At 35.7% G+C, this 27,287-nt stretch overlaps 9 protein-coding genes and 2 non-coding genes across 11 annotated transcripts; 5 read left to right on the top strand and 6 right to left on the bottom strand.

Moving 5' to 3' along the window:
• Window positions 1-457: 457 nt before the first annotated feature.
• Window positions 458-6,073, top strand: HYPBUDRAFT_101201 (Zn(II)2Cys6 transcription factor; the record flags this gene model as incomplete). Its single annotated transcript, XM_020218106.1, has 3 exons — window positions 458-883; window positions 953-2,281; window positions 5,537-6,073. Coding segments are annotated over 3 exons (2,292 nt in total), but the record flags the coding sequence as incomplete, so codon positions are not given.
• Window positions 6,074-9,008: 2,935 nt separating this feature from the next.
• On the bottom strand, window positions 9,009-11,528 carry FCR3 (Fcr3p; the record flags this gene model as incomplete). Its single annotated transcript, XM_020223413.1, has 2 exons — window positions 9,009-10,261; window positions 11,366-11,528. The coding sequence occupies 2 exons, from the start codon at window positions 11,526-11,528 to the stop codon at window positions 9,009-9,011; spliced, it is 1,416 nt and encodes a 471-aa protein (XP_020079460.1).
• A 182-nt stretch (window positions 11,529-11,710) lies between these two features.
• On the top strand, window positions 11,711-11,801 carry HYPBUDRAFT_t20. The gene has a single exon. It is a non-coding gene; the product is annotated as a tRNA-Phe (tRNA).
• A 105-nt stretch (window positions 11,802-11,906) lies between these two features.
• On the top strand, window positions 11,907-13,148 carry HYPBUDRAFT_164932 (cyclophilin-like protein). Its single transcript, XM_020222683.1, has one exon. The coding sequence runs from the start codon at window positions 12,053-12,055 to the stop codon at window positions 12,974-12,976; it is 924 nt and encodes a 307-aa protein (XP_020079459.1). The 5' UTR covers window positions 11,907-12,052; the 3' UTR covers window positions 12,977-13,148.
• An 869-nt stretch (window positions 13,149-14,017) lies between these two features.
• FOL1 (trifunctional dihydropteroate synthetase/dihydrohydroxymethylpterin pyrophosphokinase/dihydroneopterin aldolase) lies at window positions 14,018-16,384 on the bottom strand (the record flags this gene model as incomplete). The annotated part of the gene is made up of 1 exon (XM_020222099.1): window positions 14,018-16,384. The coding sequence occupies one exon, from the start codon at window positions 16,382-16,384 to the stop codon at window positions 14,018-14,020; it is 2,367 nt and encodes a 788-aa protein (XP_020079458.1).
• A 384-nt stretch (window positions 16,385-16,768) lies between these two features.
• Window positions 16,769-17,311, bottom strand: HYPBUDRAFT_89454 (uncharacterized protein; the record flags this gene model as incomplete). The annotated part of the gene is made up of 1 exon (XM_020223843.1): window positions 16,769-17,311. A coding segment is annotated over one exon (543 nt), but the record flags the coding sequence as incomplete, so codon positions are not given.
• A 2,142-nt stretch (window positions 17,312-19,453) lies between these two features.
• HYPBUDRAFT_151735 (uncharacterized protein) lies at window positions 19,454-20,031 on the top strand. The gene has a single exon (XM_020220655.1). The coding sequence runs from the start codon at window positions 19,523-19,525 to the stop codon at window positions 20,018-20,020; it is 498 nt and encodes a 165-aa protein (XP_020079456.1). The 5' UTR covers window positions 19,454-19,522; the 3' UTR covers window positions 20,021-20,031.
• A 168-nt stretch (window positions 20,032-20,199) lies between these two features.
• On the bottom strand, window positions 20,200-20,272 carry HYPBUDRAFT_t15. Its single transcript has one exon. It is a non-coding gene; the product is annotated as a tRNA-Ala (tRNA).
• Window positions 20,273-23,303: 3,031 nt separating this feature from the next.
• Window positions 23,304-24,647, top strand: HYPBUDRAFT_155296 (monocarboxylate permease; the record flags this gene model as incomplete). Its single annotated transcript, XM_020222098.1, has 1 exon — window positions 23,304-24,647. The coding sequence occupies one exon, from the start codon at window positions 23,304-23,306 to the stop codon at window positions 24,645-24,647; it is 1,344 nt and encodes a 447-aa protein (XP_020079455.1).
• Window positions 24,648-25,182: 535 nt separating this feature from the next.
• HYPBUDRAFT_151733 (uncharacterized protein) lies at window positions 25,183-26,356 on the bottom strand. The gene has a single exon (XM_020220654.1). It carries the CDS (start codon window positions 26,331-26,333, stop codon window positions 25,212-25,214), a length of 1,122 nt encoding a protein of 373 aa, XP_020079454.1. The 5' UTR covers window positions 26,334-26,356; the 3' UTR covers window positions 25,183-25,211.
• A 140-nt stretch (window positions 26,357-26,496) lies between these two features.
• On the bottom strand, window positions 26,497-27,192 carry HYPBUDRAFT_151732 (uncharacterized protein). Its single transcript, XM_020220653.1, has one exon. The coding sequence runs from the start codon at window positions 27,149-27,151 to the stop codon at window positions 26,618-26,620; it is 534 nt and encodes a 177-aa protein (XP_020079453.1). The 5' UTR covers window positions 27,152-27,192; the 3' UTR covers window positions 26,497-26,617.
• Between the last annotated feature and the right edge of the window lie 95 nt (window positions 27,193-27,287).

Below are 27,287 nucleotides of genomic sequence, written 5' to 3'. Positions count from 1 at the left end.
GAATTAAATGCGGCCGAGGTAAAAGGACTTAATTAGGAAAATCTCAGTTTTTTTTTATTTTAATGCGTTGATGCCTCGTTCTTTCATCAATCTGAACTAAATTCAAACTAAATCGACCTGAAAAGTTTCTCCAAGTCACTGTATTTCAGATATTTTCGTGAGAATTGTACATTTCATCTAAATATCTACGCTTGTTGTACAATAGTTTGGGAATTTGCTTTCGCATGTACAAGATAAGGGCGACCCTGCCTTTGAATTAGTAATAAAAAGAACCCTGTTGAATTGGTAATAAAAAGAACCCTGTTGAATTGGTAAAAAAAAGAAAAACCCTGTTGAAAAGAAAATTAAGAGGCTTGCATGGACTACCTGCCAAATTGCAAGATATTTGGATCAGAAATACTTTAATAATAACTAATTTTCATTTTTAGTGAGTCTTAGTAGTAGCCGGATTAGCAGGATGTCGAATATTCAATCAAAAAGAATAAAGAATGCTTGTACAAATTGTCGTCGTAGAAAGATAAAATGCCCTGGTGGGTATCCATGTGGTAATTGTCTGCAAGCCAATGTTAATTGTCTATACGAAGTGAAACCGAAGAAGGAAGTTAAAGAAAAGAAGGGGATTACAAAACGAATGACTGCAACTAAAAGTTTAGAAATTCTAGATTCAAGAATGTTAAGTTTAGAAAAGGCTATTACCAGTATAGTTGGCCATTTACTGAATCCAAATAGTAAATCTTCTCCTCCTACTGATTTGAATCTACCTTTGAAGATCCAAAATCCAAATAGTCAAAATTCAGAATTTGAAAACTCATCTACTAATGAAGAAGAAAGTGATACAAGTGAAGAGTTTGAGACTGATGATGTCCAGGAATATGAGAGTCATGTCCCCAAACAACAGGACTTCGTCTCTTCGGTGCAACCTAACACATTACCAAAGCCGTCGGTATTCAAGGTTGCTACTTCTCCTGAGAATCATCTTAATAAAATGAAAAAATCTAAACTGAGTACCCATGAGAACAAGACCGAACATAACTTATTGCATAATCGTCAATTAGAAACATATTTTGGAACTCATTCATTTTTATGTATCTTTTCTGAAAAAAGTTTGGCGTGGATGCAAGAAACATTAGGACCTAAAAAGTCTAATTTTGTGACTCCCATTATCCGTTTACCAATATTCTTGAAAACTCGAATGAAAGATGTCATACTTAAATGGGTAGATCCTACAATTTATGATCGTAAATCAAGGAGACAATTACTTGAAAAACCTTTTTCTCAAGACTCAGAATTTATTTTTGCTTTAATTGATACTTATTATCAAGAGATCATTCATTGCTGCTTAGTTATAAACTACGAGCGTATGAAAGGATTATTTGGATCGTATTATGGTATTAATGGATATCGAAAGCGTCGTTTTAAATGCTCAGAATTTCTTTTAATGACAATTGCCATTGCCTTCTGCCTTCAAACGATTCATGATGAAAGACTTAACCAGTCACATTCTTCTAATCCGCGTCACCACATCCCTGGGCCACTTCCAGAGTCGATAAGGTCTTTATCTACCGAAGATTTATTGAAGATGAGGAATGAAATGGTTGATTATGCTATCTTCTATTATCATAGAATATCCGTATTGAGTGATGGTTTAGAAACAATTGAAGCAATTTTATTGTTAATCACTTTTGTTGAGGCAAATTGGTTCTTCTCCCCAGTTAATTTTATTCTAATTTCAGTTGCCGTCAGATTTGCTCAAGAGATAGGGTTACATAGAGCTGAATCTTATATTAGTTTCCCACCTTCTGAAGCAGAAAGGCGACGTAAAATCTGGTGGTTTTGTCACTACTTTGATATGGAAATTTGTTTCAGAGCCGGTAAACCTCCATTGATCAATTATGCTGATGTAAGTGCTGACTTGGCTCCTAATGCAGAAGATTCACCATACAATACGTTTTCGCCTAACGTAGATATTCATATGCCTTCGATGGGTTCCAAGCTTTCCTCTAGTATACGACAGCCTTTTTTTAGAGATGACGATGGAAACGTTTTATTACACCAGTATTATTTCACATTATTGACAAGACTTCGTACAAGAAGTTATGAAAGTTTATTTCTGGCATCTGCTCAAATAGATACATTTGAAAAATTACTGAGAGCTTTAGATAAGTTGAATAAAGAAATGTTTGAATTAAGAGAATGTATGCCGATTGAAAATCAGTTATTATTTTACAATCATCCTTCTTTCAAAGCTTATAAAGCAGAAACTATTAAAGAGGAAAGCATTGTTATTGTTCATATGACATTTTTCTTACACTTGATGGTTATTAACAGAATACCGTCTGTGGTTGGGGTCTCTGATCTTGACAGGGGAAAGTGGTTAAGCTATAAAAACTTATCGTTGGATAGCGCAAGAACGATTTTAATCTTGTCAAAAAGTGCAAGATCATTCACTACACTAACCTTAAATACATGGGTTTTGTTTTTCCCTGTATCTGCATTTTTGAATTTGGCAGCTTCGGTTATAAACCACCCTGTTAGTTCAGAAGCTCTTTCTGATTTGAATTTATTAATCGAAAACTCCATTGACTTCTTCTCATTCAAAAATTATGATGCAAATTACGATGGGGATATATCTGCTCAAAAATTCCTTTCCATAATGATAAGACTAGTCCTTAGAATCGTTGTTGTTATTTACGAAACTAAAAATAATACTAGTATTTTAGAAAATAATCAAGCATTATCAGACCATTTGAATGACCCGATAGAAACATATCCTGAACTACTCAAATCCAACAATCGCTCAGCGCCCTTGTCTGTCTTAGGAGAATCTGCATTTGCTTCGCATGCTGATTGTAAGAGTAATGAAGTTAACAATTTACCTGGAATTACAAGCTCTGGTAGTGCCCCCATTTATAATCCATTAGCTGATAATGCGGGCTTTGGTTATCTTCCTAAACTGACAAACAGTCCCAACGCTCTTGGTTCGCAAATGTCTAACCACTTAGGTTCTTACCCAATGGGTCTTTCTCCTAACTATTACCAAGGGAAACGGGAATTTCCAGGCAACTCAATGGATAACCATGATAAATTTGCTAATAATCCAAACTCCGCTTCTGGTCAAAATGAACTGTCTAAAGGTTTTGATGCAGGAGGTATAAATGATTTAGATGACTTATTTTCAAGTGAAGAAAACGTTTTATCCGATAAGTTTTTTTCACAGATGAGTAATCTTCCAAACTTTTTCTTTGATAATAGTTTGGGGTTGAATTCCTCTAATCTTGAATAGACTTTAGATATCTTCTTTGCCTGCTTAGTTCATCTTCTTTTATTTTTAGCTAGTCCTTCTCTTAGAGACTCTCTTTTCTTTGGGACCCTCTTTCCTTTTCGTTCTTCTTTCTTTCTGTATTATTCTACAAATATCGATTCGTATATTCTACAATCACTGTCGAAGCCTTTGCTCCTGTGCAATAAAGGCATTTTGTAATTTAGCAGCATTTTTTTCGATGTATTACAATTTCGGAAGCTGACATTTCAAAATAGCACCCGTCTTCCGAAAATTTTTTTTTTTTTTATAGAATATAATATAAACATAAAAATATCAGGCTTTTATCAAAGTGGCAAAGGGCTAAAACACCGCTCTGGATTATATTTATACATTCGGCTAAGAAGCAAGCCTGTGCCAGTGTATTCTCGAGAAGGAGTTTGAAGATAAGCATCAGAAAGTGCCAATCTATTTATTTTCGTTATTGAATACACCAGGATGGAAGTGATTACTCAAAAAAAGAGAGAAAGGGTTTCTAAGGCATGTGTGTTTTGTCGTAAGAAGAAAATTAAATGTGATGGACAACCAACCTGTTCCAATTGCCAACACGGTGGTAAAGAATGTATTTACCCTGAAGATAATCCAACAAGAAGACAAAGAAAACCAAGAGTGAATAAGAAAATAACAAGAAGTGATTCCATAAAGTCTCTAGATAGCAGATTGGCTAAGTTAGAAGGATTAATTCTTAATTTGGCCACTCGGATCGATCCAAATTCAGAGAGAGTAGTTGGTAGCGAAACAGTGGAAAATGAGTCTAATGATGATGATCTTGATGATTTTGAAGATCTGGATGAGTCTGAGAAAGATTATGGCGAGGATAATAAGAATGAAGTTCCATCAAGAAATGAGGATCAATCTAAGAAGGATATACTACCAATTAAAGAGAGCTCAGTTACTGCTAGAGAAAATCCATTTGATGATACATCTCGTGTTGCTAGATTGGAAACTTACTTTGGATCACATTGTACTTTCCACATCTTTTCAGATAAGAGTATAAAATACATCAAGGGAAAACTAAGACCCCGTGATATGTCCTTAGTGGTACCTTTAGAAAACATACCTGTTGTTTTTGCAGCCTGTAAAGAAACATATAACTCATTATGGACTGAACCTTATTTCTCTTTAGAAAAGGAACGCTTACTTCTACACGAAGGGATACTACCTCATAGTATTCAGTTGACTTTTGAATTATTGGAATTTTTCGATGAGATATACATTGCATGTTATTTATGTGACGTCAATGAAATCAAAGAATTAATAAAGACATACTACTCAAATAAAGAGGATAAGGCTAATGCTAATACCCAAAAACTAAAGGCCTCGGAGCATCTCATAATTAACATCAGTTTAGCATTGTGCATCTCTGTTTTTATCAATAAGAAGCTGCATAGAGAAACTTCTGATCAAGCCACTAGCTTAAACTCTAAACTTGCATCTACTGATAATGCTTCTACCCCAGTAGATCCAAAGACAAGTCTACCTGTTCTTAATTCTCTCAAATTAGAAGAACTACTCGAGTTTCAAGACCAGTTATTTCTTCAGTCAATTTATTATTATGGTAAAGTTTCGGTCATCAGTGAAGGTATTGTAACTGTCCAAGGGATCCTATTACTTATAATTTATCTCGAAACCACCCTTGTCACTTCTCATATGAACTGGATTTTAGTCAGTGTTGCTGTGCGTTTCGCTCAAATTTTAGGATTACATCGTTTTGAAAGCTTTCAGAATTTTCCGGAGAAAGATAGAGCTTTTAGAAGAAGGATATGGTGGTTCTGCCAATATTTCGATATGGAAATTTGTTATAGAAACGGAAGTACGCCAATGGTTGATGAATGTGATGTTTCCACTTTGACCTCCAGAGATAGAGAATATTCGGAAGCTAATGAGGGTTGTAAAGACGAGGATTGCTCTATGGTAGTTCCTCCAGAAGTGATCAAAGATATAACCCAAAATAAACAAATACATAACTTCGTTGGTTACTTCTTGATGAAGTTGACCAGAATACGTGCAAGAAGTTACAAAGGGCTCTTTAGTGCCTCTGTTAAAACAACGTTCAAAAGTATTTCTTCGACTTTGAACTCCTTGAATACAGAAATGAATGAACTCAGAAATTCTATGGACAAAAGAATTCGTCCTCGTTTATACACTGATTCTGATTTTCAGGAATACTTGGAATTTCCTGTTCTTATGAATGGTTTGAATATTGATTGTGCTAAGGAAAATGTCATAGCGACGCAGCTAACTTACTTTTCCCATTTGATGACTATCAATAGATTACCATTTCAAATAGTAACACCTGACCATGATGAAAGCTGTGAAGAAAGTTTAATATATCGTGCATTGTATCTTGATAGTGCTAGAACTATTCTTCATATCGTACTTGCACTAGATCTTAGAACTATTCCCTTATCATTCATCAACTGGATTATATTCTTCCCATTTTCAGCATTTTTAAATTTGCTTGGTAATTGTATTAATAAAGCAGGTGAAAGTGATAGTATGAAGGACCTTGGGTTACTCATCGATGTTGCGGTTAAGTTCTTCGGTTATAATAATAGGTATGCTGAACAATCTGATAATCCTTCTGCAAAAGTTTACCAGCAGAGAGGTTCAGTTATCGATTTGGTGGTTAAAACCATGCTTCGTATTTTGATAAAAATTTTAGAAGGTAAACTTGAAGTCGATATTTTGAAAGGAAATGACTTTTTGACGCAGTATTTAGAGAGCTGCGAAAAGAACTACCCATATATTTTTACACCAGTGGATAGGAAAGATAAACAGTTCAATGCTAACGATCATATTAATAAAATTTGCAGCAAACTATTTGATCAATCACTTGGAGGGGTTCCTCGATGGCAATATAGTGCATCCGGATTCGTCACTATCAATTCTGAAAACAAAGAACCACAGCATCAAAATCAACAGCAAAATGCAATCCAAAGTCATTTATCAAGGGTACTGCTGCTTCTGCTGCCTGATAGCCACCAGAAACAAGTCAATGGAGGTGCTCCAATTAATGCATTTTCTCCCCAGTTTAACTACTATTCGAATACTTCGAACACTTCGAGTAACTCGAATGGTTCTCATAGTGGTGCGCCTTCTTGTAATGATTCATCAGGATACACTCCTACTAGTCTTAGTAATCATTCATTAGCCCATATTTTACAGCAGCCAGAAAGTGTCGACACCCTGAAACCCGTTTACCCGAACTATTATGTCGATGATCAATTTTTTAAACTGGGAGATGGTCTTGATAATGATTCAGTAAATAATGTATTATTTTCTTCACTTTACGAGTTGCCCAACTTTTTTTTTGATAACGGTTTATAAAGTGTTTACAGAGTTTAAAGGTAATATATTACATAAGGTTAAGTGTATTTGTTTTCGTAAAGTTTTATTGTGAAATTAGTCGGACTATACATTTTGAATCGTGATAGAAAAAGAAATTAATTGGACGTTAAATACCATTAGAAAAAAAATTGATACACTTTAAAGAGTAAAATGAAAACTTATCTACCTAGTACGGATAACACCAGCAGCTATCAACATGTTAATCTTCTTACTAACCTCTGGGTTTCTCATGTGGTCTTGTAAAGCAGCAGGATTTTCTCTGGCTTGTCCTAAAATACCTTGCATAACAGGGTCCTGTAAGATACCAACAATTTCAGGATCTCTGGAAACTCTTTCCATGGTTTGTTCTGGGGTTTCACCTTCAAGGGCCTGGAATCGTTGGGAAGATGCCTTGTTAAATAATTGATCAATTTCATGAACATTTTTACCTTCACCGAGAGCTAAATCTTTTTCACGAGCAACTTGTAAAGTTTCCATAACTTGAGAGTATTCTTTCATTGCTAATTGAGCATTAGCTTTTCTTATATAAGCTCTGATGAATGTTGGGTCTTTTTCGATAGCCAAGTCACAATCACGAACAGCATCTGGGAAAGACATTAATTTCGCCAAAGCGGCAGCTCTGTTTGAGTATCCTCTAGCATCGTCTGGGCTTCTTTTTATCATTTCGCTGTAAGCTTTGACAGCGTTTGGCCAATCACTCTTGGTGAAAAATTCTTTTCCTTGTAATCTTGCTTCTTCGGCCTTTTCTGGATTGATATAGTTTAATGCTTCTTGAGTTTTGATTTCCTTTTGAGTAGCTCTTAATTTATTTAAAACGTCTGGAGTTCTATGTTCAGTTAAAGATTTATCAAAAAATTTTACAGCACTTTCCAAATCATTCTTTTTCAAGTAGGTATTACCTAATCTAGCAAAAGATTTAGCAATTAATTTATAGTCGGCTCTCATGTCTCTACCTTCATCAACAGCTTTATTACAGGTTTCGATTGCAGCATCGTAGTCACCTTTTTCGAATTCAGCAGCAGCACGATTATTCAAATAAGTTATATCTTTATGGAGAGTCCATGCTTCATCATATTTAGCAATGGCTTCATCGAATTTTCTTTGCTTATACAAGGTGTTACCTTCTGCTTTGGCAGCAAGCGAAGCTTTAACGTCTGAGGCTTCAGAATCTTCCATTTCGACATCTTGACTTTCTTTCTTTGGGTCTTCTTTCTTAGGTTCTTGTTTCTTTGGTTCTTCTTTTTTGGTTTCTGGGGCCTTTGGAGCTGGTTTTGTTTCTTGTTGTTTTGGAGCAGAAGAACCAGCGTTTGATGGGTCATCAGGAAGATCAATACCCATCAAGGTAGCCATCACGGTCATCATTCTTGGATCACTCAAGAATTGTGTTGCATTAGCTTTTGGATTAGATTGGATGTTGACAATTTTTTGAACTAACTCAGGGTCTTTCATTAATTCACTAGTCTTAGGGTTGTTTTTCAAATTAGTTATTAAATTAGGATCAGAGAAAATTGCACCCAACCCTAAATCAGGTTGGGCTTGTCTAGCTTGAATAGTTTCTTCGACTTGTTTCAATCCACTTTTAGCTAAAGCGTTTTCTGGATCCAATTCCAAAGCTTTAGAGTAGTATGTTTTAGCATCATCTAAGTTGCCCAACCCATATTGAGCAGCGGCAACACGACCATAACCTTTTGCCCAAGTATTGTTGATCTTAACACATTCATTGGCATCATTCAAAGCATTACCAAAGTTCTTTAATGAAGCATAACATGCTGAACGGTTTGAATATAAAACATGATTTGGGGTTGGAGAAGCTTCAATGGCTTTAGTGAAAAACTCAATGGCTTTGGTGAAATCTTTAGCAGCAAAGTATTGATTACCTTGGGCTTTGTATTCTTCGGCTGACATGTTTATACGAACTTGTTCTAACTAGAGTCAAGTTGAAGCTTTAATCTAGTTCAATGGAATGAAATATATATAAATATTGAGAGAACAATTTTTTTTCTCCCTCCAGTTTTTCTGGAATCTTCGACCGAATGGGACTATTCGATTTGGTGTATGGAGGTTTCTTACGTTGCAAACAAATACACTCTATGGGCCCCATATTGAAACAGTAAAATATATTAAATGATAATTTTAAACAATAAGAGAAGAAAGAAGGAAATGTTTATGTTGTCCGAAAGCAAAAGATCAAAAAATCAAAAGATTAAAGACTAAAAAAAAGTTCAAAAAGACAGAAGCGAACTGAAACTCGTTAACCACCAGCTGAATATGCAGCTAGAACAGAAACCATTTATAGAAAAGAAAACGGGGAAATGCAAACAAGGGGGTATATACAGATTCAAATTCCATTGGCGACATCGTTAATTGCTTTATCGACCAATTCAAGTGGATAAGCTGGGCCAAAGCCGTGACATTTTTCACTACCTTTTAATTTGAGCATAACTTCATAGCAATCTAATTTACCTTCATATTCAGGTTTTTCGGCTTTGATTTGTAGATAATCCCAAACAGCACCAACGGCCAAAACTTTTTTACCAGGTTCATCAGGTTCTTCGTATATTTTATTATAAGTTTCATCTTTTATTTCGTGTGAAGTACCAGCATATAAGCTTTCAACAAATTCACGAGGATTTTGGGGAAAAGTAAATTTATTGGCACCTCTATTAGCGTGCTCAGCATAAAGGCCAATATGGTGACTTGGAGCATCATTGCCCGAACGCAATAATTGATTCTCTGTTTGCATTGTGAGATTATGTTGTCGAATTTGGTCTAATTGCTGTAACAATTTTTGTCTCTCATCTTCACTTTGAAGTAACTTTATTTCTAAATCTTTTAATTTAGTTTCTTTTCTCTCTCTAAAAGCTCTTTGGGCTGCTCTATTTTGAGCTTTCCTCTTTTTCGCTAATTCTTCTTCATTTAATTCTGAATCATCCCGGGCCATTAATAGAGCATCTTGTTCATCTAATAGTTGTTTCTTAGACTTTGCCAGACCTGCCTTTTGTTTTGTTTTGCCATTGTTATTTGTAAGTGGTTTTTCCGTATCTAGAGCAGATGTGGATGTAGAGGAAGTATCTGGAGAAGGGACTTTATTATTTTCCGCTGTTTGGGAACCTCCTTCAGTTCTTATATTGAATCTTGTCGGATTGGTAACTGGAGATGAAAATGAACTTATGGAGCTACTGGTACCAGTTGGGGCATGATTACTATCAAAGTTATGACTGGTGATATTATTTGAAAGATATGGGTCATCAATAGGATTGATATTCTTATAATTATTTGAATGGTTTTCGGGATGCCCGTTATAATTAAATTCAGGTAAAAATCCATGATTTTGTTGTTGAGATGTTGTAAATTGATCATAAAAATTAGGACTTCCACTATACCCATTATTAAAAGGTTGATTTGGGAAAGCCAGCTGTTGGTCTTGTTGCTGAGCTTGTTGAGCTTGTTGGGCCTGATTTGAACTATTGAACAAATCAACGTTTTCTTCAACTAATTCAAGACAAGTGTCTGGATTTTGCGGTCCCAACGATGGGTTACTCCATTGCACATCCTCCATTTTTGATAAGATAATGATATAACTATTGGAAACTTGGATATTTCAAATACTGAACTGTATTTCTAATCTTTTTATTTTTTTTCCTTTTTTCTTTTGCTTCTATTAGAATTGCTTCTTATCCGTTATATGTCAAATTTTCAGCAAACGAGACTTAATATTCCTGGAAATTATTTCACTCCGATACTTTAGAATGGATTCTATGTTACAATATGTAGTGTAATCAGCACCTAGAAGACTTTGCCCGCTTCTCTTTCTTACTTGATGATCTATCAACGAATACTAGTCTTTAGGAAAAAAAGAAAAAAAAAAAGCAGCTTCTGAATTGGGAAACAAAGGGGGGGGGTTTGCAGCTTACGTCGAATTTTTTACAGCTTCTACTAAAAGCCTCCGTACCTCTGTCGGCCGAGCCATGTTCTTGAGTCTAATCAATATTCAATAGGTCTGAAGTCGAACAAAACACGAATGAAGGCAAAGGGTTGAATGTATATCAGTCCGTTGGCTATCTCAGTTTCTTCCATGGGCTTTGTCTTGTCTGGTAAAGAGGTTACAACTCTATTGCTTTGGCTCATATCAGTTAAGTATCTTAGTTTGGTGCTTAGCTGAGACTTACTTCGGTTTGAATCTGATTAGTTATACTTATCTGAAGAAGCCTGAATCAGCCTCACTGTGATTCTTCGTGTAAATCTCCGTGGGTGTGATGCTTTTTGTACCTGTGCCAATGCTAAAACATGTACTTCGTCAAACTTTAAAGTAGGAATTTTTTTTAATGAGATTTTTTGCAATCATTTACAAAACACTCCAACAAATAAGTATCTTGATTAAAGTAGGGGAACATACCTGTTGTGCCCAATTTAGCTGGGTGACAGCATATTCAAGCTTTTTCACACAGTCAGTTGGTTTTCCTGTAAATTCTCATTAGTGTGGAGTATAAAAAGTTGGCAAAATTGCACACAGAGAAATTAATTCAGCCATTATAAAAGGTATTCGATATGAGCAATGGTTGAATAATACTACGAGTTGGTATTTATGCTAAATTAATGCTTATTTCATGAAGTTTTTGTTTTTTTTTTTTAACAGATTAAGTGTATATTAAGAGTTGTCTATAAATTAATCAACTTATAATAATAAAGCAACACCGGCAGCAGCGGCAGCACCGAATAAACCGGCACCAACAGCACCAGCACCAGAGTCAGAAGAAGAGCTGGAGGTACCGTTGGTACCATTGTTACCGTTGGAAGCGTTGGCAGCAGAGACGGCAGAGACGGCAGTTAAAGCGATAACAACAGATTTGAATTGCATTGTAGATTAGTTTTTTTTTTTTTTTTTTTTTTTCTTTAGTTTTCAAAGGTGCTTATTTCAAAAGGCGCCTAAAGAATTTGTACACCCGTAAACCTGGAATCTCTCACAATTCATAATTCGTGCACTTGGCCAAGCGGACAAGTACCACGGATAGCGAGGCGGATGTCGATTCGATCCTTGAAGCGGTTTTAGCTCAGTTGGGAGAGCGTCAGACTGAAGAAAACTTCAGTCCAGTTAATCTGAAGGTCCTGTGTTCGATCCACAGAAATCGCATTCTTTTTTGCCATTTTCATCTTATACTTTTTAATTTATCTTTCACTTTGATTCATCCGACTTAATTGGAAGTTAGTTGAATTTTCGTTTAAGTGAAGTGTTTGAGTAAAATGACCGAGTGAAAATCCCTGGCCAAAAACACCCATACACCACACAAACATCGGAACCACCACAGTTCAACCTCTCTAGTTACGAAATTGACGAATTTCAATTTAAATACAAGTTTTCCAGTTGACTCGAGAAAAATTGATATGAGTGTATTGCTAGAGACTACTAAAGGAAGCTTGGTTGTTGATCTATTCGTACAAACCCAAGAATTGCCATGTTATAATTTTCTAAAGCTCTGTCAAATCAATCATTATTTTTTCAGTCCCTTTTACAAGATTGAAAATAACAAGGTTATCTACTCTGGTGATCCTAATTATCCAAATGGAGTCCACTCAGCAAACCACTCGGTCAACAAATACGTTGAACTCGAACAGTATGGTATCGTTGGCGTTAATGACTATTTGGAAGTTGATTCCGGGCTAAAAGCTTCCGAGTACAATGAAAATCCAGTTGGTCTAGTGTCTTTTACCACCGTTAATGATAATCAGATTGGATCAGAATTTAGTATATGTCTTGATTCCACTGAGCCAGCGGAGTTCGAATCCCAATTAGCGTTTGGTAAAGTGGTGGAAGGATTCAGTGTATTACAATCCATATCTGACGACACAAGAATAATTCGTACTCATATTATCCATGATCCGTTCCCCAATCCTCCAAATATGAAGATTCAAAACCAAAAGTACTTTCCTAGTGACATTCAAATTTCAAATTTCGAAGAAAATGAATCTTCTTTAGAAGAATCAACCTATCAAGCTCTTGGTCTTGAACTAATGAATGATCTCCCCCACTATAATATAAAACCCTCTCCCCGGACTTTGTTCATCGCAAAGCTAAATCCAATAACCACCTCGGAGTCCTTGGAGATCATTTTTGCCAGGTTTGGTGAAATCGTTTCTTCTCATATCATTATAGATGCTAAAACTGCAAAAAGCTTATGCTACGGTTTCGTGGAGTTCTCTACCAAAAATGATGCTGAAAAAGCCTACGGCAAATTGCACAAGGGCTGTATAATCGATGGGAAAAACGTCATTGTTGAGTTCTCTCAATCGGCCAGAAATGCTTCGTGATTCCCTAGCTTCTGCCCTGTTATCACCATATCTTATCGTGTTCCTAGATGGTTCGATCAAGACGATGGCGTGCGGGTAACTCCTGCTTAGCCCGATGTAATGGTCCCAAAAAAGAGAACGGTCAAAAACCAAAAAAAAAAAAAAAACGAGGAAAAAATTTCGCTTGCGGGAAATTAAACTGACAAAACACTATGAAAAATTTAAAATTAGCTTCTATAAGCTAGTCTTTTCATAGGAAACTAACTAATAATTCAACCAAAAATGTCTTTCCGTACTTGTTTCAAATGTGGTGAAGTAGGCCACTTTGCTGAAAACTGTGAACAAACCGATAAACTCTGTTACAACTGTAAACAGGCCGGTCATACTTCCCAAGATTGTACCGAACCAAGACAAGAAAGACAACAACAATGTTTTACTTGTGGTGGTACTGACCATTTACAACGTGACTGTCCAGATAAATCAGCCAAGAGTACTTCCTGCTACATTTGTAAAAAACCAGGTCATATTGCCAAATACTGTTACTCAGCTGGTCGTGAATCTGATACTAAAGGTTCTGCTTGTTATAAATGTGGTTTACCAAATCATTTTGCCCGTGATTGTAAAGCAAATGATGTTAAATGTTATAATTGTGGTGGTTACGGTCATAAATCTACCAACTGTTCTTCTGCTCCAGCAGACTCTTCAGCTAAAAAATCCTGTTACTCATGTGGTTCAGCTGAACATATTGCTAAGTTCTGTACTGCTGCTTAAGCGTACGTTAGTGTGTTAGTGTAGGTGGATGATCTTTTTGAAGAAGGTGTTTTTTATTTTTGAAGTGGAAAAAATAAACTTATGAAACAATTTTGGTCTTCGGATCTAATGACAAAAATGTTGTATACATAAAAATTTGTAAATTAGAAATACTCTCTCCAAAAACTTTAATTAGTACTTTAATGATTCAACCTCAATTATGTCTATTTATTTTAAGAAGCGTGATTTTCTTATTTTTCTTATTTTTTGGCTTACTATTGTAGACTACAACTTGATTAATCAAGGTTATATTCAATATATACCTTTATAAATAGCGTCACCAGTTAGACAAACTTTTTTCATCTCTTCCACGTCATGGACCCTAACTATATTGGCATTTTGTTCAATACAGGCCATTATTGATGCAGAGGTACTGATTAAACGATCAGATGGCTTCGACTCTTGACAAATAGTGCCCAAGAATTTCTTTCTGGAAGGTCCCAATAATGTTGGTAATCCATTGAAACTAACATATGAGTGTTGAGTCTCATTAGTTTCAACATCAGTGACATTTGAAAGTAATGAATATTTTTTAAAATCAGTTGCATTTTTTATAATCATTAAATTTTGCGGTAAATTTTTAGCAAATCCAATACCTGGATCCATGATTATTTGCCATTTTTTAACCCCTTTACTAAATGCTTTCAACATTTGTAAAGACACTTCTCTTGAGATTCCATTTATGAGGTTGGTCACTGGTGGTTCCTTGTTATATTCTTGTTGTCCATTAACAGGATCAATGAAAAATTCAATTAAGTCTTCATTCATGTTGGATTCATAATTAGTCAATTTGGACATGGTCATCAGATTGCCCCTGGTATGATTCATTATATAAGGACATCCAAATTTGGCAACCACTTCAAAGATCTTACCATCATAAAGACCCATTGAAATATCATTGATAATATCTGCACCTGCTAAAAGACATTGCTCAGCTACTTTTGACCTATAAGTATCAATCGAGAGAATAATATTTTCCAATTCGAGAACATTAGATGATCTTATTAGTTTAATTATTGGTAATACCCTTTTTAATTCTTCTTCTTCTGTTGGCTCTTGACTACCGGGTCTCGTTGATACACCACCAATGTCTATAATATTTGCACCCAGTTTAACAAGGTCCTGACATGTTTTGATAATTTGGTCTTCGGAAAGATTATAATTCTTCCCTCCATCGCTGAAAGAGTCCGGGGTTACGTTCAAAATACCCATAACAACAGTTGGCAGTTTATGATCAATTTGATCGAATTTTAATAAATTTTCCTTTAAGCGAGGAATGGGTGTTATTTGAAGTAATCTTGAGGATTCTTGAAGTTGTTCATTGGAATTGCTTATAATCAATTGTTTTGAATGATCGTGGATAGGTTCAGCGGAAACGGGATGAATTGTATCGGGAGCAATCAATTCACACAAGGGTTGTAAAACAAAAGTTCTTTCAAGCATTGATTTATGAGGAATAGTCAAGTTTGGAGTGTTAATACTAATATCGTCATATAATAGGATATCCAAATCGATTTCTCTTGGTCCGTTATCAAATTCTTTTATTCTGTTAATATGATTATATTCAATTTCTTTCAAAATTTTTAATAAATCATGCGGAGTTTCATAACAGGATATCTTTAAAACCCCATTATAAAAATCTGCTTGATCTTTATAATACATTGGCTTAGAAACATATAAGCACGAAGTCGAAAGAACTTTTATATTATAATTTTTCAATAGATCAATCGAATCATTAATATTTTTTAATTGGTTACCTTGATTAGAGCCAAAAGCAATATATGCGATATGTTCTTTATTAGTAATGATACCTTCATTTTGATTAGTTGGTAAATTAAAGTTTGAAATATTTGAATATTCATTAACCGAGATGGGTTCTAAGCCAATGAAAGAAGATTCAGTCATATCAGTTGAGCTAACACCAACACCGTCAGTGAAAGTAATTGCATTCGGTTTAGTAACTTTAGTTGAAATACGTTCAATTCCTTCACCAGAATGGTTTTGAAAAATCAATTGACCAATTTTCATTACCAAGGCTTCCACAGTTTTGAAATTAGAAGATTCAACGTATAAAGTAACTTCATCAATGATTTTATGAATGATAACCGAAGAATTTGGTTTCAAAATAATATTTAAATCGATATCAACAATTTGTTTTTGAAGTCTTTCAAAAGTGAAAACACCAATGATGGTTAATAATTTCAATCCGTTAACTTTAATTTCATCAGGAGGAATTATTGAATCATTTAATTTTGATCTGAATAATTTATATTCAATTGAATCAGCTCTAATTTCAGATTTTTTAGATTGAATAGTAACTTCAGTTTCGAACCCGCCACCCTTTTTTTCATCTAACAAGACTTTTGAAAGCGATTCACCGATATTACCCAAACTCTTAAAGTTTTTATGTTCATTAATTTTCATATATTCTGCTATATTTCTTGAAAGGACTGCATAATTTAAAGAATATTTCAAATTATCAGTTATTGAGGCTTGTTGAAAATCTGTTTTCAAGCTAGCGGTAATAGTAATTGGTTGAGGAGTTGGACGATTCCAAGCATCTTTACCAGTGATTGCTGTGGCTGCTAAATTGTTTATAAAAACCGTATCTTTAAACATTTTATTTGTTTGATGAAATGAGCGAATGAAGGTAGTCTTGAAGGGGTTACTGGTTGTCGGAGAAACAACCGACTTCAAGCAAGATGATGAGAACAAAATTGTTAAATGGGAAGAAGTACGAACCAGAACTAGTAGTTTCCAGTAGTCACGAGTCAAGTAATTTAGTTATCGAAAATTTTTATGATCCATCTTTTATCGGTACGCGATGATGAAAAAAAAAAAAATAAAATTGTCAAAAGAGCTTTGCAATATCTATTCGCTATCACTACTTAAAATTGTACTTAGTATATCTTTCTTTTCCGGGTCGATATCATTTGCTGAAGCTTCTGCGGTGTTCAAACCTTTTAGGACTTTTTTAGAATCTTCCGCAAACAATTCTCCGGAACCCAAATCATGTTCCAAAGGAATTGAATCCATGACAATAGTACCATATTCTGTAGTTTTATTGATGATATCTTCTGCTTTTGATTGGGAGCAGTGCATATCTTCCATGACGAGTCTGATGATGATTTCGTTGGCTAGTACGTAAGCCGAAAAATCATTAGTAGTCCAATATCTTAGCGTTGGGTTTGACAGCTCCTTACTATTGATGAGATTACGCCATTTACTCAAGATGACCAAGTTTATGAAGTGTTGGCGTTCCAAACCATAATAACCCCCGACGTATTTGTTCCAGCTAATTTGCCAATGTTCGTCCTTTGACATTTTTGAGTTTGAGGAGGTTTTCTGTTGTTGATACGCTAAATTATAGTATTTTGAAGCAATTTTGCCCTTGATTATACTTGGAATTAGATCAAGATACTTTAATGTTCGTGATTTCAAGAGCTTTCTTGATTTTATCGGAGGGGGGAAGTTATAATGTTGATAATTTTTCTTCACTTCATTAATTCTATCCAGATTATTTTTAGCAAAATTAGATAAGATATTGCCATCGTTGCCCAATAACTTTGAAGCAAAAGTAGTTGAATCATGCAATAGAGTCAGTTTTTTATCCAGTTGCAAGATCTTATCTATTTCGTCGAAATTTTCCCCATGCAATTTATTTTGGTAATTCAAATTCTTCACGTCAATCAAGTTCAAATCCTCATCACTGGATTCGGAAGAAGGTTGCTTATAAGATTTATTAACAAACACATTGGTTTTCCTCTTCTTTGTTTTCGTCGAATCATCCTTATTATCTTTGAATATGGACGACTTGGAAGACAAGTTTGATATTGGTTTCATTCCGTAGTTTCTCTTTAGTTTTTTCTTCCCGAGACCACCATCACGATCGTGAAGCTCGTTTGCAGCCGAATCTTCCATTTGCTTGCGAATCCTCACCGGAGTAGGTGGAGAAGATGAGGACTTCTCATGTTTACTTAAACTCGAGTACTTCATCGATAAAGAAGGCGAACCATTCATTTTTTCAATGCGTAAATCTTCCATACATCAATACATACAAACATCAATCCATACAAACATCAATCCATACAAACATCAATCCATACAAACATCAATCCATACAAACATCAATCCATACAAACATCAATACATACATACATTACACACACCATTCCATGATTATCAAAGATTACTCCTGACCTTTCGGAACCACTCCATTCTACCAAGAGTATCCTCATCCACCAACCCCCGGAATGGGCTGCCATGACGTTGGCTCCCTGCTACCACGCGCCAGAAGCACCTCCAGCAGCCCGCTGATACAATCAACAGCATAGAATCAACCAACTCCCTTTGCCATAGTCACTCGACTGGAAGTCGCCAAACAAACACCCATTCACCAGGACAGGGTACCAAAAGGGAAGGTTGTCAAACAAATGAGATTGTGCTAACAAAACAAAAAAAAACCAACCAAAAAAAAAAGAACAGCCTTTCTTCCATCAATCCACACCCACGTGGGATTCGGAGGGTTGACTGAATATGACTCTACCTAAAGGGAAAAAAAAAATTATACTAACAACTTAACAGTCAGACTACAGTAATAGTTAGATGATGGATAATATTCCATTAAGAAAGAGAACATTAAGCCAGTAAATAGAATCCTTGAGACCCCTAAGAATGGAACTGAACGATTGGACTACCTTTTCCCCAAACTCAGCTAGTAAAACTACTGATAATCCAACACCATACTTTGATTTGGGCGAACACTTGAATCAGAGTACTGGTAATACTCCGACTCAACAGGAGTCGAATCATAATACACCAGGCCGGATAGTACTCCCGTCTTCAAGTAATCATCCTACTCCAAGTGCACAAGCAGCAAATAGTCATTTCAGTGAACAAGATCAATATTTTTTACAGCAAATTGAAAATAATTTATATAGTGGTAATACTAATTCGAAAAATGAAGCTTCGAACCAAGCACCATCCCGACAAAACCCCAACCACACGTCAAATCATCAATTACCGGACTTAAACCTCGACCAATTCAACTTTATGTTGCCAGATTTGGACTTTAGCGAGTCAAATCATTTGCAACATCAACAACCAGGCCAACAATACGACCAGCAGGAACATCATCATCATCACCACCACCACCACCATAGTAAAAGCTCCTCGGCCTACCCTCCTTCCAATCTTCCTCAGAATACCCCTAGTATGCTAGCCCAGAAAAGAATCATAGATGAAGAAAAGGCCGAACAGGATGGGTTTGTTTCTCCGATATTGCCCGGTCAAAATGATCATTCTTATAATAACCAACACTATTACCATAAAACGTCTTCCAATACTCCCATCAAAGAAGGATATTCGTCGCATGTTCGCCCCGATGCAGTGTTCACGCCGCTTGTTTCTCCGGCGGTTACTCCTTTAGATCTGCAAGTTAACATTAATAAATCAAAACCAATTTCAGCGAGTTTTGAACCGTTAACTTCTCCAGCTTTGAATGCTCAACCGTCAAATGATCGTAGAAGATCGAGTTCTTCAGTTTTCGCTCCTTCTTCAAATGATGATCAGAAAAATTCAATTAATTCAAATCATAAAAGAAGAACTCCTCATAGTACTCCCATTTTACAAGCTAATAATAAATTGAAAAAATCTCCTTCTTTGAAGAACTCAAGATCAAACATTATTAAAAATTCATCTCCATTTGAAAATTTACCGGAATCTTCAATTGATTCAAAATCAATCGAAACAACCCCAATGTTACCTCCTCAATCCAAAAAACAAAATATCGATAATAATCCTTTACAACATTCAAATTCAAACTCAAACTCAAATACTCCTACTTTAATGGGCTTTACAATGGGGAGGTTAGCAGAAGCTAATAATCATGATGATTCTACAAGTCCGGTCAATTCAAGACAAAACTCAACCTCGAAAAAATCCTCTAGCTCAAGTGAAACCCTGCCAATATTAGGCAGTCAAAGAACAAGAGCTAATTCAAATACTAGTTTGAATTCTAATGGTACTTCAACCTCAAAGAAAAAGGGTGAAAAACCAGCTACTAAGAAAGCTTCTCATAAATTAGCTGAGCAAGGAAGAAGAAATCGTATGAATGTGGCAGTTCAAGATTTGAGTAATTTAATTCCTCAAAATTATCACGATGAAGTTTCTATTCCTTCAAAAGCAACCACCGTGGAATTGGCTTCGAAATACATTAAAGATTTGCTAAATGAATTAGAGAGTTTGAAGCATTAATATGTGTAAACTAACCTTGTATAAATATTTATAGTATTATTAGTTTTTTTCTTTATACATACATAGATTAAAATTATTTATTTTGATGAAATATCACTTTGACGTATGCATGATAACGCATGTGCAGCAGGAGCTAAAAAAATGACATCTGCGTGACAAAGATTGATGAAAAAAAGAAATGGACGACACCGGAGTCGAACCGGTGACCTTCTGCTTGCAAGGCAGACGCGCTACCAACTACGCCAGACGCCCGTTATTGTTTTGTTTTCAGAACATGGGTAGACTGGATCTATTCAAGCAAAAAAGAAACAAAATGCAATTTTTATCTGTGAATCCCCCTAGATCGTCGGGTTTCCTGATCTGAATTGAAAGGTTTATTCAGTGGATACCACTTAGTCTAACTCTGGCAGTTATAAGACAGAAGCTTTTTCTGTGGTGGCGGGAGTCATGTTTTTGTGATTGCACTGCCTTTCGATCTGTCTGAAGCAGTCAGACCTGAAGGTCTGGCAAAGATGTCTGGGTCTGATTAAGATCAGAACCGATCACATAGCTAAGGATCAAGCAAAGGTGTTACAAACATCGTTTGTGAAACAACGCTGGAAAAGTGTATCTATTACAGAAACATGTATATGAATAAGTAGGCATTCCCTGGTAAGAAATGCTTAGATGTGTGGTGTGCATGACTAATCCCATTGGTTAATGGATTAAAGTGTAGATCGATGCCTACAGGGAGTTTTTATTCGGTAATATATATCTTATTTAAAATTGTAATAAAATTATTTTCCCTTTAATAACAGCTAAAAGATTACTGGTATTTTCTAAATAATAGCTTATTGCGTGTGTTATGGTCGTTCATTCTGGTAGTTGTATCTACTAAAGCAGACACTCGAGGACGATAGAGGTCCACATACCCCGATAGATGAGAGAACCAATCACATACAAGAAAAAGCTGGGGTTTAACCTAGAGATATGACAACCACACTCTGTGAAATAATCGAGCAAGTATCAAAAAACATATAGGATATAGAACGGGTATTTCCTTGCTAATGGAAATTCTATATGCATTCTGCTATATATTTAATATTTGACTTTTATCATATCAGTTATGGTAATAAGATGTATTGGGCAAATATCTTATTGAGTAGGTGTGGATGCCTTTGGAAACTATATCAACACTGTGCAATGATTCTATTGCCTTCTGATGATATTGCCTTCTTATGAGCTGAAGACAAAGCAAACCACGAGAGCTCGAGCTATTATTTTATTGGTCATGGGTTTATCCATATTTTAGCAAGAAGATAAGTCAGCTTCTCTATTGAATAGTCAACCATTCTGGTAAATGCTCTATTCAGGTAATATAATATAAAACCGTATAAGGTTTTGTCAAGCAGAAAGCTGACAAGGTAGCCACGGGAAATCAGGCTACTTCTGAGGTAGAAGAGGCGATTGGATTCATATGAGAGGTATATCCCGAGATGCATGCCTCTTAGGTATTGGTTTCTCTTAATTCCAATAATTCACAGCAGTCACCTGGTTTTGGTCCTTTCGAGAAGGTACCCAAGCCTTAAGCCATCCGCTTCTCTCAGCCTGCTGTTTCAGTCCACGGATTCCACCAGAGTGGCTGCAAAATATCGCGCATGATTCAACCATTCCAATTAGTGATCTTTCAAGCCTTTGTTCGACTACACTGAGCCCATGGGACAAGGGTGTTAAGCATTTGATCAGACGGGCAGATTCGAACAAGTGATATCCAACCACCCTTTGTGTTGCATTATTTGAATCTTAATTGTCTAGCCTCCGCCATTCGCGTTTACTGCTATCTCCATAGAGATCACCATTGGTAACCAATGATAACCACTTACCATTGATCATCTACCATTGATCATCTACCATTGATAAGCATCGACCATTGATTACCATTGAGTAGTGGTTGCGCCGGCTGGGGATTTTAGTGGGCCTTCTTCTACGGAACTTATTTCTTGTTTAGTAGCCAACAAAGGCGTGATAAGTTCTAATTGAAGAGCTGTGCTGGTTGATAGGGTTCCTTCGAGTCGAGGTGCCAACGCTTACAATTATATAGCTCAAACAATACTGAGCACAAGTTCTGTCAGTTGCAAATTAAAAACGCAATTTAAGCTTCTTTTATTACTCTTTTGATAATGTGTCAAAATTTGCAAGACACACCCCCCAAGTTTCCGTTTACCCAATGCGTGTGGTCAATTCCGAGCCAATTGTATAAAGGAATCCTTTGTACTAGTGTTTTTGATTGTTATATCTTTTTTCTATAATATAAAGTATTTGTATATAATACAAGTGTTTTTATAATACAAGTGTTTGAACAGGCTCTCGTAGTGGCAAAGAAGGGATATGATATCATTTTATTTCGATCAAGATCCCTGGAAGTGTCTTAAACCGCAAAAAGAAAATGCAAAACACCAAAACTTTAACCCTGGTATTGTAATGAGCGAAACATACACCATTATTAGTGTTTAAGCTTTTAACTTACATTTTAACGAAAGGAAACCTTATCAGCTTGCCAGACACGATGTTACCAACTTTAAATATTTTTGAACGGGCTCGCTATCAAGCCAGAGATTTATTTATTCATTCATTACATCAGCTTATTCGTTTAACGAAAATCGATGCTGGTAGTAAACGCAACCAACTCGGCTTTTCTGTATTGCCATTAAACAAACATGCTAGCAATGACAGGCCCTAAAACGGGGGTTTCCCAGAGCGTCGTGCTGCCCCTTCGTCCCTGCTCCCCAAAACACCCACTGGAATGGGCCCATCGCAGACCCACTCCCACTCGAATGGGCATCTGTTTTGGTTTCTTTGTTTGGGTTGGCGGGTGGGTGACACTCGTATAATTTGCACCCTTAAATTTAGACGAGCAGTGAAAAATGATGGGAAAAAGGGAAAAAAAACGGTGTAGAAGTGCGAAAAAGAAGGTCTTTTCTTTATTCCAGAAAATTTCAAAACGGAATACACGCGACAAATTGGGAATACAGAAAGCTCTGAATGATGAGGTTAAAGGACAATAACCAGGTCGGAATAAGAATTCCATATGTCTTTCATGAAATTGATCTGGTTTTGGGGTGGTTTAGTTTATTTGGCAAGGGTTTAGTGTGAAGGGTAAAACTGTTAGGGAAAAAGTCCCGAGATTTTGTAGGTTTATATAAAGTTTAGTTAATCCTCTTCTGCTACTTCAACTACAACTACTACAACTACTACAACTACTACAACAACTACAACAACTACAACTACAACACTCTGGTGTATAATGACTTCTGAAAAAAACTCACCCCGTATTGATGTTGAAAATCAACTCGAGTCTCTTGATAGTCTGCAAACTTCTTTGAAAAGTGAAGAATATGACTTCCCAGATGGGGGTTGGAGAGCAAATGGGGTTGTATTAGGTTCCTTCGTAGGTTTGATAGTAACATTCGGCTTGCTAAATTCAGTTGGAACTATTCAAAGCTACATTTCTTCTCATCAGTTGAAAGATACTGATACTTCAACTGTTTCTTGGATTTTTTCAATTTTTCTGTGGCTGTCATTTTTCTTTGGAGGAATAGTAGGTCCCCTCTTTGATAATCAAGGTAGTCGTAAATTATTGATCATTGGAACTTGTTTAATGTTCGTTGGGTTCATGACTATGAGTATAAGTACTACTCTTTATCAATTTATTTTATGTTTTTCTCTATGTATTGGTATAGGTAATTGTATCATTATAACTCCTTTAGTTGGAAGTGTCAGTCATTGGTTTCTTTATAAAAGAGGAATTGCTTTAGGAATTGCAACTTTGGGAGGTAGTGTTGGTGGTGCTTGTATTCCTTTACTTTTAAGAAGTCTATTTCCTAAAATTGGTTTTGCTTGGTCAATAAGAGTTTTAGGTTTCTTCACTTTATTTTGTATGGGTTTTGCTACTTTATTACTGAAGGAAAGATTTAAAAGACCATTTTTAATTGAAAGAAATCCTTCAAAATTAGTTAATTTGAAAATTTTTTGTCAAAATATTTTTGATTTAACCGCTTTTAAAGATACTAAGTTTACTTTATTGGTTATTGCTACCTTCTTAAATGAATTATCGCTACTTCTTTTACTAACATATCTTTCTTCTTACGCTACTACTCAAGGTATGTCCGATTCTCAAGCTTATTTCTTAGTCACCATTCTTAATTTAACTGGTTTAGTTGGAAGATTTTTACCAAATATTCTTTCTGATTATATTGGTTATTTTAACGTAATGATCACCATGTTAATTGGGTATGTTATTAGTTGTCTTTTAATTTGGGTTCCCTTCGGAAGTAACATCCAGGCTCTTTATGCTTTTGCAGTAATCGCTGGCTTTTTCGTTTCTTCAATCTTATCCTTAACTCCTGCTTGTCTTGGAGTTATTACCTCGACTAATCAATTTGGCCTGCGTTATGGTCTACTCTACACCTTCGTTAGTCTTGGCCTCTTATTCGGTATTCCAATGGGCGCTGCTGTCATTGGCGATGGCTCTCCAGAAAGGTACCAGTTTTTTGCTATCCTTTGTGGTTTATTGTCTTCGATTGGTGTTTGCTTCTTTATTGGTTGTCGTTACTGCATTGTTAGTATGAAGATCAACGTTAAAGTTTAATCTTTTATACTAATCACTTCCTGGTCATCTTTTTTGCTTTTGTCTTTCTTTTTCTTTTCTTTTCTGTTTTGTTTCTATATTTTTATTCATTTGGGGTTACGTGCTTGTCATTTTTGCATCGGTGTATATATTGTTTTTTTTTATTGTTTGTTTGCTTCTACTTTTTTAGATCACTGTATCATGATGTAATGAACTATTACCATAATCTAATCTACTGTAGACTTCCAAATGTAGAATTCAAAGGGTAGAAACCCGATTCGATTAATATCATAAATTGATTGGATGCTGCGTATTTAAATTTTGCAACGGTTTTCTTTGACGGATTCCGTTTTTTGCGCAAAAAAAATCTGCAAAAAAAATAGTACATAATTTGGGCCACAACGTTCACGGACAATGTTGTCAAGTGGACTGATTTATGTTACATTTGTTAAAGTTACTTGGAATTTATAGAGCCAGGTTGAATCATTTAGGTCTTATTTATGGTGTGCTATTAATATTTATTTACAAAAAAAAAAAACTATATACATGAATTATTGATTTTTTGGAAACAAAAGCGAAGTAAAATCATTTTTTAACGGTTTTTGAGTCATTGTTTGGAAGTGATTTTGGTTTTTTATTATTAGCTTTTAAAGTGGAAATATAGTTGGCACCTTTTTGAGCATCTTGCTTCATATCTTTACCGGCCAATTTCCATTTATAGAACATCCCATGTTTAGCTCTTAATTCTTGTTTTTGTTTTTTCACTTCACGGTTTACAATACCAATTTGTTCATCGTACGGAATACCAGCTTCTGCTTCTGCAACGGTTTCTTTCCCGAAAAGATAATCAAAAACTCTACCATCTGACCAGAAAAAACCTTTTCTATCAACAATCCATGATTTTTTAGCCTCAGATTCTTTTAAAACGAAGAAAAACATTGATTTATCAGCAGTCCCGTAAAAACCTTTACCAGTCCAGACTCTAGCTTGGTGTTTTCTCACTAAGTTCTTCAATGGAACGGTTATCACCGGGGTAGGTCTACCCGGTAATAACGAATAGGAAGTGAATTGAACATGCTCAACCGGACCTGGTAAATACCACATTCTTCTGATTAATCTAGTTGGGAAAGATCCAATTAAGTAAGCTGCTCCGAACATAACCATTGCGAACGTTGAATTTTTCAATAACGTAAAACCAAATTCTCTCATTCTTAATGGTCCATTTAATTCTTTTTCATTTTCATCATATTCTTTATTAGCTTCAAACCAAGCATATTCTGCTAAGACAACACCGTATATCGTGAGAACGGCTGCGAATGAAAGACATGCGAGAAAGTATAGTCTGTGTGGTTCAGCTTCGTATATTAACTCAGGTTTGGTCTTATTTTTCAAAATTTGAAGAACTTGTCTAAATGAATATTGGGACCCAACTTGAGGAACTCCTGGTCTTGGTAATAACGTTGGAACATTTTCTTTGGCAAGCGGGAACTTGGGAATCCGGCTCTTAAGATCATTAGGCTGAACTGATTCTCCCGGTATATGCTGTTTCAAATGTTTCCATTCTTCATTTGATGGTAAATTCTTCTTTTGGTTAACGTCTTGAGGCAAGTTCGACTTGAATCTTATAGAAAACCTCAACAAATTAGCACAGTAAGAACTTCGAAGAAGCCCCGAGCGATTTATGAGTCTAGGACCTAATGTAATCATGTCTATATGCTTACTCCCAATAGTCTAGAGCTTCGTAGTAGTTTTTGTTTCTTTCGCTTTTTTTCAAAAAATTTTTCTCATTTTTTGATCTGTAATTATAAAGCTACCAAGCAAGCAAAGTGAATACAAACTACATAAAGATGGTAACTAAAGTACATTCAAGGGTCTTAAAAGTATCGTTGGGCATTCATTAAACTAATTGGAAAATATCAATTGGCATTAGTAGGGGTGAGCCGTGACTAAACCACCAAGTTGCAAAAATAATTAAACAATATTCTATCTTTTCACCTTCTCTTAGAATTCTGCTTCTTAATGGGTTTGATTTGAGTCTCTGCTCTTTTCAAATGAACGGGGTGTTGTCCTACATACTTCCCATTCATTTGCTTGAAAGCCTGGAAATAGTCATCGGCACTTTCAAATGCAACGAATCCATATCCTTTATTCTGACCGGTCTTATTATCTGTAGGCACTTTCACTTTTGTTAAAGTCTTGAATTGACCAAATGCACTTTGTAGTAATTCGTCATTAGCATCTGGACCTAGATTTCCCACAAATAATCTAAAATGCTTAGGATCCCATTCAAGTAATGACGTATCTTCCCAAGTTTTCCCTCCGCCTGTTCTCTTTACAGTCTTTCCGGTGGTTGACCTCTGGTCAGTGCTATTAGAAACTCGTATCGCATGTGAGGGTCTATTGATGATGGCATTATGAAGATAGTTTTCAGGCCGTCTTCCACCAGCTAATCTTCTGTCTGACGATTTCGAAGTGGAGTTTGGCTTTTTAGTCACCTTACTGACTTCTCTAGGTCCACTGCTCATTCTATCCAATGATCCTATACTCTAACTCTATGATTTGCACGTAGTTTATCCGTGATAAAGATAGGAACACGAATTTTTGCACCATGTTTAGATACGCTCGGTCTTTCTCGATGAGATTTAGGTTGGATTTTTCTGA

The sequence above is a fragment of the Hyphopichia burtonii genome (genome assembly GCF_001661395.1).
Source record: "Hyphopichia burtonii NRRL Y-1933 unplaced genomic scaffold HYPBUscaffold_1, whole genome shotgun sequence".
Lineage (NCBI taxonomy): Eukaryota > Fungi > Ascomycota > Pichiomycetes > Serinales > Debaryomycetaceae > Hyphopichia > Hyphopichia burtonii.
The sequence above is the reverse complement of the archived record's forward strand: the minus strand, read 5'-3'. Positions and strand labels throughout refer to the sequence as shown.